Source organism: Rhinolophus sinicus, chromosome 5 (assembly GCF_057876585.1).
Source record: "Rhinolophus sinicus isolate RSI-liver-muscle chromosome 5, RSI-T2T, whole genome shotgun sequence".
Lineage (NCBI taxonomy): Eukaryota > Metazoa > Chordata > Mammalia > Chiroptera > Rhinolophidae > Rhinolophus > Rhinolophus sinicus.
This window is the reverse complement of record NC_142505.1, coordinates 14,527,782-14,540,555: the sequence shown is the minus strand read 5'-3', so window position 1 is coordinate 14,540,555 and position 12,774 is coordinate 14,527,782. Positions and strand designations below refer to the sequence as shown.

The 12,774-nt window shown below is 38.0% G+C and overlaps 1 protein-coding gene across 7 annotated transcripts in view; it reads left to right on the top strand.

The window, feature by feature from the left end:
* The first annotated feature begins 8 nt into the window (after positions 1-8).
* Positions 9-12,774, top strand: part of GOLGA4 (golgin A4) — a 97,035-nt gene continuing 84,269 nt past the window's right edge. For 3 of the 7 annotated variants that reach the window (XM_019727633.3, XM_019727632.3, XM_019727634.3), the window contains exons 1-2: positions 66-382; positions 7,795-7,884. In XM_019727633.3, coding sequence (XP_019583192.3) covers positions 308-382; positions 7,795-7,884 — 165 coding nt within the window. In that variant the 5' untranslated portion in view covers positions 66-307. Of the gene's footprint in view, positions 383-7,794; positions 7,885-12,774 lie in introns of all 7 variants that reach the window. The other 4 variants (XM_019727638.3, XM_019727636.3, XM_074312614.2 and 1 more) reach the window with 3 other exon arrangements.

The window sequence follows — 12,774 nt, the reverse complement described above, 5'->3', positions numbered from 1 at the left end:
GTAGGCCGCGCAGGCGCCTTGGGCACACGGTTCACCTGCTGCCGTTGTCGCCGCCGCCGCCGCCGCCGCCGCCCGGGCTGGATGGGGGGCCGCCAACCAGTGCCACCCAGAAGAAAGAGACGCGGCGGCGGCGACGCCGACACCTGCAAGACGAGAGTCCCGATCTGCCCGCGAGCCCCAGGAGCAGGCGGCGAGGCCCGGCCCCCGCGGTCCCTGCTGTAGAGAAGCTGCGGTCGCTGCCGCGGCCGGGTCTGCCCGGGCACTCCCCCCTCAGGTCTCATTCACGCTCAGGACCCCGCGCTGCGCCATGTTCAAGAAACTGAAGCAAAAGATCAGCGAGGAGCAGCAGCAGCAGCTCCAGCAGGCGCTGGCCTCCCCTCAGGTACTATGGCTGCCTCTTCCCTAGTTCCCAGCGCCCCTTGACACTGGCTCCGGGGCAGAACAGAGGCGTGATCCTTGACCTGGAACCTGAGGATTCCCGCGTACCCCGCGCTGGGAACGGCCTCAGGTTGGCTCCTGACCCGGGTCCCCATCCCGAAACTCCGCTCTGGAAAATGGCTGGGGGTGGCTGGCTCCTTGGTGACGGCTGACCTCTGTGACAGTTCTCCCCTCTGCCTGCCTGACCCCGGCCTGAGAATAAGTGGGCGGGGCTCCGATGTTGCATGATTTTTGACCCATATCGAGGGTTTCCCCACCCAGCCGAGACCCCAACTCAGGAGCGAGGGCAGGGTGGGAAACCCTGGGTCCCTTGTAGTATCTGACCTCTTCTTGACCAAAGCCCCGTCTCCCATCCCGGATCCGAGACTGAGTCCCGAGGGGTCGGTCGGGATCCCGCAGGACCTCCGACGCGTGACTGAAGTCTAATTGCAAACCCTGGTCCAGGGGTGAGGGCCATGGGTCGAGCCACTTCAGGCGAGGCTGCTTGCAGGAGCGCTGGGACCTGCAAGCGGTGGCAGCGTGGCCGGCGTCCAGCCCTGGAGGCTGTCACGAGTTAGGCACTTAGCATAACTTGTTTGATCCCGGGCTGGCACCGCGGCTGACGCTCTGAGGCCGGGCTGGGGTTGTGCCTGTCTCCAACCCGGCGTGTGCTTCTGAATTCAGGACTCTTGTTACGTGGTTTTTCACTAATGCTGTTGCTTCAGGACATGACAGTTTCCAGGAAAAAGGGGGCGTGTTAGTGTTAATTTAAAGAAAACAGTAGCTTAAGCACCAATGAATGTGTGTTTTGGTGCTGGCGGCACGTGGTGTCTTCAGGGAAGATGAGGGCTTCTGCTAAGTTTCTTCCCGAGCTTTCTGAATCTCAACAGATTGAGCAAATCTCTCTCTCAATTTTAGTTTCCACAAGGAAGTCTGAATTTTGACTAAGTTGGAGGCATCTCTAATACATTTTTTAACATAACATCTTATATAACTTTTAAACAACAATGACGCGTCTAACGAACAACTGTTAAACAGCTATTGCACTGAATTTGTTGAGCTATAAATTGAAGTTATTCTCTTAAAATTTAAAGCTCGAGTAGAGTAAAACAGTGCTTGAAATACATTGGAACATGACAATGAAGACTTGTTTATTCTCCCAAGTGAAATGTAAATAGTCGCTAAAATTTAAATAGTAAATGTTTTACTCTTTGTACCATTTACTGCAGGCTTTTCTGACTTTACAAAACACAGTTATTTAAGAAACAAAAACCTTAAAAGCGAGGTAGAGGTGAGGAATATGGGGAACTGGGCATGTTAGTGAATGTAAGGCACTTACATTTGGGAATGTATAAAACATCATTGACCCAGTATTCTACCTCTAGAAATTTATTCTAAGAACATTTAGGATGTATTCAAAGATTCAGCCACATGGACTTTCATTTCATGTTGTTTTAATACGTAAAAGCAGGCTAAAAAATGTTTAACAACAGAAATAGAAAGTTGTATCCGGTAGTCAAAATGCCAACATTTATTGGGTTCTTACTATGTGCCAGGCATTTTGCTTAGTATTTTTACATGGATTATTTTATTTAATTGTCACATAAACCTACGAGGTAGATAATCTTTTATAGATGAAGGAGTGGGAGGTTCAAAGAAGTTAAGTTGCCGAATATCACACTGCTAATATTAGAGCCTACAGAAAAGTATTATTAATAGGCTAAGATACTAATGTTAAGAAACATTGAAAAGCATGTAATCTCAGTTTTGTGGAAACAATATGTATATAAATACTTATATACAGACATAGGGAAAGTATTTTAAGAAGATTATGCTTGGTGAGATATTATGAGTATTCTTTTTCTTATTTGTAATGTTTAGTTTTTCTTCATGAAAATTAATTGATTTTATACATGAACAAAAAGACCATTTTTAGAACAATGATAAAAAAGCTAGTTACAAACTAACACATTAGAGCTCTCAGTTTTGATATGTTGATGCCTCTGGTGAGACTACATCTAGATCAAATAAAATCACTTTGTGTACAAAGGAATTAAAACATTTCTCTTTGATATTATGTTATACTCGTATTTATCCAGAATGCAAAAGGAAATTGTTAGTGATCAACTACTGATAGAAACTTGATTCTCTTCTGGTCTCAGACTCTCAGCTATTCCGAACACTGAGCATCGCAGAAGAGTAGTTCTGGATCATTGTTTTCAGTTAAAGATTTCTTTCACGCATGAATTAGAAAACAAACCAAAAAACCTTTTTGATGATAATCCTTTTTGCAACAGATTACACAAATGCTTGTTTTCTTAAGCAAAGGATTTTGAGTTTGTATATTATCATTTCTTCACTTTGAGTATAAATTGTTTTGTGTTGAAGGTACCATGCCCTCAAGAATTTAATGGGGTGTGAAAGGCAGTTTCCTTTTACTCACTCAAGAAGATTTATTTGTTTGTTCTTGGTCTAGGTTGGAAATTTCCCTTCAGACCTTTGAATGTATTTCTTCCCTATCTCTGTGGCAGATGAAAAGTCTAATTCCAAACCTTTTCTTTCTTCATTGGTAGTTAACCTCTTTGAATCATCTCTTTTTTCTGCCTTGATATTAGAAAATTTCTAGTTTTCCCCCCCCTTCTTTAGCCTTTAAAAAAAATCTTATTAAAGTTTCTAGATAGATCTTTTGTATATTCTAACTTTCTTTTTTTATGCTGAAAGCAGTTCAAGTGGGTTGAGATCAGCTTTTTTTTTTTTTTTTTAAATGGGGAATAAAATAAGCCAGATAATATGGTATTTTATGTCATAATGGTTAAGGTTCTATAAAACTTTTGTTTTAGAAGTGTCTGTATGAAATGCTTTTTTTTTTTTTCAGTTTTTTTAAGTCTAGGTTCCAGTGGAAAACAAATTGAGAAACGGTGATCTAAATAATACTGGGGAAATGGATGAGGGAATCAGAAGATGTGTGCGCTAACCCAGATCTTGCAGTATGCAACCTGGGCAAGCCACATTAGCATTCTGAGCTTCTTATTTTCTCATCAGGAAATTAGGGATGATGCTATCTGTCCTGCTTACCTTTCAGGTTGGTTGTGAAGAGCAACAGAGGTAAAGTTTTTGAAAACATTTGTAATTACAGAACACTTATTTATTTAACAGAGCCTGTGAAGGTGCTAAGCAGGGTGCTGCATTTGCCTTGAAAGGTAGGCGTCCGAGTAGTCTCTGCAGCAGAGGTTGAGAGACAAGGACCCCTAGAAAGGTGGCAGTGTGCGCGGGTTATGGTGGCTGCGCATAGGGAGGCATTTCTGGAGAGGGTCAGGGTGAGTCTTGATGGCTAATGAAAAGTCATGATACGTAGGGATAAGGCATTTAAGGCTTATTATTCCTAAAGGTGACTATTAGTTTTCTAACATTGCATAACAAATAGGCACAACCTTAGTGCCTAATAACCAGTTATTATTTCATAGTCTGTATGTCAGAAGTCGTTGCTTTCTACAGGACAGCGGGAGGGCATCTCTCTGCTTTGTGCCTCTGCACTCTAACTCTTATTTGAAGGGCTTGTGTGATCAGGATGGACCCATCCAGATAATCTCCTTTCGATTCATTCAAAGTCAACTCATTGGAACCTTAATTATACCTGCAAAATCCCTTTTGCTATGTAAGGTCAGATAATCAGGGGAGTGATATCATAGTAACAAGGCAAAGGTCATTCGGGGTCATCTTAGAGTTCTGCATACTGCAGTGACTAAAATGGTTGTTCTTACACTGAAGTGGAGGCCTGTAGTCTCATAATTATCAGTCAGTTGGCAATAAAAATATTAATTGTGAGCCTGGATATAACCATTAGGTTTCTTGACAAATAGCTTAGAAATATGTCTTCAGATTTCTCATGGCTATCAGAATTAATTAGACCAAGTTTAGTTGGAAGGAACCTTAAATTCTTTTATATTTTGAAGTGAGGATAGCCCATTAAAGATCCAGGACCTTGGGATAAATGCTCAAGTACAGTTAGTTTTTTATGCATGTTTTATACTTTGTAGTCACATCCATTCCCTCATGTGATTCTTCCTCTTGCAACTCCAGAGGAAGACCTACAAGTCATCAGGCCAAGCCTTGCCATGTGGTACTACTTTTCTGGGGAAAGTATGTTTTAGAAACTATTCTTCAAATTTGTAAACCCCAACATTTGATTTTGCCAGTTTATCCAGAGCTGATGAGGCTCCCAGTTACTGATGAGGCCAAGGTAAAAAGACTTCGTGCCAATTTTTAAAATTCACAGTGAGGGTCGACTTTTCAAGTGATTGGAAGGTCACTGTCTAGAGAAATGTTTTCCTGGTGTCTGGGCATTTGGAAAGCAGAATTATTAACCCAAAGATTATTTGACGATGATGGAATCACAGCAGAGAGGGTTGGTCAAGAGCTATTTCCTCTAGCCTAGTGCTACTTTTCTAATTACTTTCCTAACTCTTTGCCCCCTCAGGAGATATTACTTATAACCATTTAAAAGTACCATATTTTGCTGTGTATAATGTGCTCCTGTGTATAATGTGCACCTATGGTTTTGGCCCAAACTTTCAGGGAAAAAAAATCTTTTAATTTTTTAATTCAAATTTTAATTTGTTTACATTTGGGTACGTGTTTTTTGTATTATAAAGGAATTTTAGCATTTATTTTTTTAACGTATTATGGTACAAGAAATTTTATATAACAAATACTTACAGAACACAAGAACAGATACAAGGTACGAAAAATTTTATATACTGGTACCTAATTTACCATATTTATGCATCATAGAAGGCCAAGAACTCTTTGTTGTTGCAAGTTGGTCATAAGTTCAACAAAACCGATTATTGTATTCCAAGGTATTATTTTGCATACGGATATTGTTATTGATTTCTAGAGTTACACTTTTAACTCATAAGCATAAATAAAAGAATTAAAAACAGTTATGGAATTAATACTACCCATGTATAATGCGCATCCTTATTTTTCCCTCACAAATTTGGGCAAAAAAGTGTACATTATACATGGCAAAATTCGGTAGATAGAAATGGAGCTTCTCCCTCTGATAGTGGCAGCCTACAGCCTTTGAAGCTGGCCTGGTTTGAAATTTATGCCCCTGTGTATGGTAAGGGTTTATTGAATTTCTCTCAACTTCAGTAAAAACTATTTCTGAAGTGCTCTGAACATTTGCAATTTACTCTCAGTTCTGGATATGCACTGTCCAGTGACTGCTTTCCCATTTTCTAAGCGCAATATTGACGTCTAGTTATACATTTTCTAGACGTTAAGACATTGATAAGGCTTCAGCTTTATTTCATGTTTAACCATTTTCTTGTTTAAAATTTTAAGACCTTACTGTTCCTGTTTTTATCCTGCAAAAGGATATCTTATTCCTTAAGCTAACTTCTGCATATAGCTCATTTCATCTCTCACTTATTGATTTTTCTGGCATATAGCTCATTTCATCTATCACATCTTTTAGGAGATACGTGTGTGCTGAAATTGTAAGCAACAGAACTCAGTCTAGCCAGTTAAGCAGAAAAGAAATTTACTAAAGAGTATTTATTTGATAGCTTACAGAATTTCTAGCGGGGCCAGAAACTCTAGGCTGATTCAATGCTCAGCCACACGGGGGGCTGCACTAATAAGAATATTGCAGCTGCCTCAGCTTGGCACCAATGTTGCATCTTCCACTGCACAGCGCTTGTGCACGACTCCATAAAGCTCTGTCTCTATGATTGTCACCTGATGAACTTCAATTTTGCATGTTTATTTTCTCACGTCACTCATTTATGACTCAGAGTCTCATGTGGGTGTGTGTTCATTGGTGGAGCTCAGTTCAGCTGCCCTAGATGCAAAGCAGACTGGGTTAGTGAGTTTTCTGAGTTCTAACTTTGGATTTATAAGAGCTATTTGGAAAAAAAAAGGATATTAAACTTTTGTTATATTTTGTTGATGTTTTCCCCCTCCTTTCAATTAAATGGTTCCTTTTGATTTCTGCTTTTGGCATGAAAATCCCTGTCCTACTCAGAGATTATGGAAATAGTCTCATATTTTCTTTTATATTTCAATTATTTTGTTTTATTCTTATTTTTTTAATTTTTTAAAGTTTATTGGGGTGACAATTTTTAGCAAAGTTACATAGATTTAAGGTGTACAATTCTGTAATACATCACCTATATGTCACATTGTGTGTTCACCACCCAGAGTCAGTTTTCTTTCAATCACCATATATTTGATCGTATATTTCAGTTTTTTAAGATCATTTAAGTCTTTAATATAGCTTAAGTATGAAATGAGGATCTGATTGGTTTCTCTCCCCCATATGCATGGCCATTTGTCCCAACACTTTTATCGGACATGTGTCTTGATTAGAAATGTTACGCCTATTGTAACCTAAACCTGTATATGTGTGCATGTGTTTATATGTTGTGTATAGCATGTTTGTATGTCTGTACACTATTCCTCATGACCTCTCTCTGTTCCAGCCTAGTCATAGCAGGATGGGCTGACTTGACAGATTAGGGTTCCATTTGTTCATTCATTCACTCATTTATTTAACAAATATTTATTAAATGTCTTTTATTTATGTAGAGCTCTGCAGACTACAAAAGGGTGAGGCATCAAGACTTACTTCTATGTGTAGATGTGTTCAGACCTATTTTGTTATAGGTGAGGGAGGATCTTGAAGTTTTGGCTTTGTACTTTTAGGACTGTTTTTAGCTCACCTTAAGTAGACCTCAAACTCCTAGTTTAAATTTTGGGCCCTTTCTCCTGAGGGTTTTTGTACTGAGGATTTTAGGAGTCAGGCTGTCTTTTATAGAACTAAATGGACTGGCATCTCAGTATCTCGTTGTAATGTGTAAGTCAGGCTCAAAGCAAGGCCCTTTAGTAGAGAGATGTTTACTAGAAAGATGTGCATTTCATGGTATTTAGTATTAGAGCTGGCAGGTACTTTAAAGACTGAATTAACAACCTTATTTTTTTTAAATGAACTTTCTATTTTGGAATGCTTTGATTTACAGGAAAGTTACAAAGGTAGTACAGAGTTTTCATATACTTCTTATTTGGTTTCAGTTTCTCCTATTATCCTATATTATCATCACAATCTTATAGATGAGGACACATAGCCCTCAAAAAGTTAATTTAATTAAGATCATAGTTTTAGATAGTGGCAGAGTCAGGCCAAGGACCCAGTAAGTAGCCTGGGTCTGCTAGTTGATTATGTTTTAATTATCCTTTTCTATTTTTCATGTATTTGCTCTTTTCTTTTCTTTCCCTGGGTTCTTTGGTTATGGGCTGACAGAGGGACTACCTAGCACATAGTGCACTAGTCAGTATAGACTTTCCAATTTGTTCAATAATTTTTTAATCTAGGCTTCCTCCAACTGTTCAACGCCAACAAGCGCCAGGAGCAGGACGTCTTCATTTACAGAGCAACTTGATGAAAGTACACCCAATAGAGAGGTAAGTTTGAAATTTCTACTTTAGTAAACCTCTCACAAGAAGCTTATTAATCTAAAATGTAACGCCACTGTTGATAACAACATGGGAAATTATTTTGACAGGTCAGATATTTTATTCTCATATATTATTTTATTAGTAACATAATTATTCTTTTTTGGCAAATAGTAGTTATGCTTTTGTAAAGTGTGTTTTCCTTGAGAATCTTAATTTGAGATGATAATATGTACTCTGCCTTCAATATTTGAATTTTTCAGAATAATTTTTTTTTTTTATTGGGGAAGGGGAACAGGTCATTTAGATCTATCTATACTCCATTTGGAAATGATGTTTTTCAATATGCTATGAGGTAGGGATCAAATTTCACCCCTTCCCCTTATGGTTTTCCAGTTTTCCCATTCTTCCCGCTCTGCTTACTGTGCTACCATATTTCAGAAATTAAGTGTCTATATTTGAGTGGATTTGTTTTTGAGCTGTGTATTCTGTTCTGTTTACTTTGTTTTTGATCTGATGCCACACTGTCTTAATAACTATAGTTTTATATTACATTCGGCCCTTAGTAGAACAGGTCTTCCCTGTCTTAGTCAGCTTGTGCTACTACGTATAACAAAATTCCATAGACTGAAACAACAAACGTTTAATTCTGGAGGCTGGGTCATCCAAGATCAAGGTGCCAGCATATCTGGTGTCTGTCGAGGGTCCTCTTCCTGGCTTGCAGACAGCTATCTTCTCATTATATCCTAGCATGGCCTTTCCTTGGTGCATACACACGAAGGAAAGGGGTGGAGGAGTGGGAGGAATTGGTTGGGGCAGCTCTCATGTCTCTTCCTTTTGTTTTTTTTTGTAAGGGGCATAAATTCCATCATAAGGACCCCATCCTCATGACCCCATCTGACTCTGCATCCCAAAAGCTCTGCCTCCTCATACCATCACATTGAGGGTTAGGGCTTCAACATATCAATTTTGGGGGACACAAACATTCAGGCCGAAAGCTACTCCCTTTTTCCTCTTGACTGTCTTGGTTATTCTTATTCCTTTCCATAGCAATTCCATGTAAACTTTAGAATCAGGTTTTTAAGTCTCACAATAAAAAACCTAAAACAAAACACAAATGATGACAAAACAAACTTATAGAAATTTTGATTGGGATTACACTGACTCTATAGATTAGTTTGGAGAAAGTCACAATGTTATACATTGTACACCAACGTTTATAATGCTATTATTCTGTAGGATAGATTTCTAGGAATGGGATTGCTGGGTCATAGGGTATATGCAAATTTAAACATTTGAAAGATATTTCCAACTTGTCTTGATGAAGATTACAACAAAAAAATTTTAGAGCTTTATTTAGTAGATGTTGATAGCAAAATAACCTTAAACACTTCATAGTATAGTTTTTGCACTCAAAATTAATGGCATACGTATATACTGTGTCCTTGGTGCATGTATTTAAATGATCTGACAGTTGTATGAAAGTATTCATTCTTTCTTTGACAGTTGCATTCTTTCTTTGAGATCTCATTTTTTGTGCATTATTTGCAATATTGCACTTCTTTAACTTTATGATTTCAAGTTTAATGTTACTGAAATTAGTTTATATATGTAACCAATTTGAATGAAAGCTGCAATACTGAGTAATACTGTTTTTGCAATCAGTGTTAATGGTGTCATTCCTATACTCAGTATATTGATTGGTATTGTAGTGGAATATTGGTTTACATACAATTGAAACCCTGAAAATAACTTAAGTACTACTATTGCTTTTTAGAAAAGATTTATCTAGGATGCTTTAAAACATTTTTTTAAAATTAAAGTTTATTGGGGTGACAATTTTTAGTAAAGTTACATAGATTTCAGGTATGCAATTCTGTAATACATCATCTATATATCACATTGTGTGTTCACCACCCAGAGTCAGTTCTCCTTCCATCACCATATATTTGATCCCCTTTTTAAAAACATTTTAATTGAATATATCTTTACAAAATAATCCTTTCTGAAAGGAATGGTTTGAGCATTCTTTATACTAGGCTAACTAAGCTAAAAGTTATTTTTAAATTTCTTCCCAAATTTCCAAATTTCAGTACTAAAGATTCTGTGCTTGTGAGTCTAGCTTAAGAAATGGTGTCTGAATGAAAGACAAAGTAGTATCATCACTATATCTTTTCACTTTTTAAGCATTTTCTAACAACTCTAAAAGGTATTTTTGACCACAAAGTGCAGTGTAAACCTTGGTTCAGCTTATTTTGCAGTAAAGACTTTCTAATTTTATAATTAAGTTATTGATTAAACGGACATTACATAAGAATTATCTTTTTAGTCATCCTCCCACTGCCTGAGTTTTTCATTGTGTTAAACCTATTAGATGGGAGATAATCTGTCAGGGATGAGATCCTGACTTTTTATTTTAAGTGTTATAGTGTTTCTTTTTAGCAAACTATGACAGTTTAACTCAATATAAATATTTGTCCATCTCTCTCGTAGATACAGTAAAGTCTGTTATCTAGAATATGTTTATTTTCTGGTGTTAGTAAATATTACATGTAAATCTAAATAAGTCTGTCTTGGTTGTGGTGCCTCGGACTTCTGGATAGGGATATTAAAAAGTCATCTGTGTGATTGTGCACATCGAAGGTGGAGGAGAGTAGACTGAATTGGCCCTGACCCTGAGGTCTAGGGATCTCTGGCACTCGGGCACTCTCTCATCCCACAAATGGCAGATCTGTCCAGTTCACCACAGTCCTCTTTCCTGGTGACCCTAGTGTAGCCTCAGTAAAGATCAACGTGTCACTCCAATTCTGAGACTGCTCAGCACACTCAACAAAAGAGGTGAAACCAAAAGGTGGTTTCTCAAAAAGATCAACAAACCTTTAGCTTGACTGACAGAGAAAAAGTTACAAGAGAGGAGACTCTGTTACTAGTATCAGAAATGAAAGAGGAGAAATTGCTATTATATTTACAGAACTGAAAAAAATTGAAAGGCCATACTATGAACAAATGTATACCAACAAATTGTATAACTTGAATGATATAGAAAAACTCCTAGAAGAAACAAAACTAAATTTCTAACATGTGCTTAAGAATTATCAAAAGCTGAGTGTCAAGGATCCCGGCAGGAGGTAATCTCATGGAACAGCGCAACTGACTTGGAGATACAAAGACAACTAACAAGATAAGAGACAGCATTTTGTTTCTGGAAGGTATTGCAGATCAAGAATAATAAAAAAGAAAAAGTGACGTCTTTCTTGAAGTTTAAGAAAGCATTCCAGGGGCCGGCCTGGTGGCTCAGGCGGTTGGAGCTCCGTGCTCCTAACTCCGAAGGCTGCCAGTTCAGTTCCCACATGGGCCAGTGGGCTCTCAACCACAAGGTTGCCAGTTTCGACTCCCACCAAGGGATGGTGGGCTGTACCCCCTTCAACTAGCAATGGCAACTGGACCTGGAGCTGAGCTGTGCCCTCCACAACTAAGACTGAAAGGACAGCAATTTGACTTGGAAAAAAGTCCTGGAAGTACACATTGTTCCCCAATAAACTCCTGTTCCCCTTCCCCAGTAAAATCTTAAAAAAAAAAAAGAAAGAAAGCATTCCAGTCTAAAGCAATCAATGCTTCATTCTTTCTTTCCCTGTGATGTCACTCTTAATACAGAATTTAGTGTCCATGTTCTTCAAGACATGATCTTTTGTATGTGATTCACAAATTACGAACATTTTCATACTTTTGAATTCATTTGCTCCTCACAAGAGCACTGTGAAAGTGAGTGTTCATTTCACCAGTTTTAAAGATGAAAAATCGCTGAGAAGTTATTAAAGGAAGCTGTTCATGGTGTATATTCTTATACCGTGTTTCCCCGAAAAATAAGACCTAGCCAGACCATCAGCTCTAATGCGTCTTTTGGAGCAAAAATTAATATAAGACCCGGTCTTATTTTAATATAATATAAGACCAGGTATAATATAATATAATATATAATATATCCGCTCTTATTTTAATGTAACATAAGTCTGGGTCTTATATAATATAGTAGACCCATTGGAGCTGATGGCCTGGCTAGGTCTTATTTTCAGGGAAACACGGTATTACTGGATTTAATTTGCTAGTGTTTTTTTTTGAGGATTTTTGTGTCTATATTCATGAGATGTTGGTCTTCAGTTCTCTTTTTTGTGATATCTGGTTTTGTATCAGGAAAATATTGGTCTCATAAATGAGTTGGGAAGTATTGTCTCCTCATATTTTTGGGGAAGAGTTTATGAAGATTAGTATTAATCTTTAAATGTCTGATATAACTTCCCAAGGAAGCCATCTGATCCTGGGCTTTTCCTCCTGTGAAGTGTTTTGATTCCTAATTCAGTCTCTATTTTTTGTAGCTCTGTTGAGATTTTCTATTTCTTCTGAGTCAGTTTTGGTAACTTGTTTCTTTGATGACTTATTTTTCTCAAGTCTCAGGTCTTCGCAAAATTCCTTGTGTCTGTATTGCTACTTTCCTGATTTTCTTGTCTGGCATATGTTTTTTTCCCATCTTTATATACCCTTGGTCTTTTTCAGTGGTGACTAACTAGAGAAAGTTAGATACCTTGATCTTTTTTGCTGTCTTTTGTTTGTTTATTTAAAGACTTTCTATGTAGTAGAAATATCCATATAGACAAAATAGGGTCTTAAGTTGTAGTCTTGAGTTGAATTTGATCAGAATGGTTTACCCACAGTCTGTATTTTGCCTTTTCTTACCTGCGCTGCTGTAGACAACTTTATTCTGTTGTCTTCTGCAGGGTATATTATCACAAGTACTTCTTAAGGTATACTTTGTTGCAAATAAAAATGGAATGCGTTTAATTGACTCAAAATAGTAAGTGTTGCCTCTAACAGCTATTATGATATTGCCTGGGAAGATAGAAA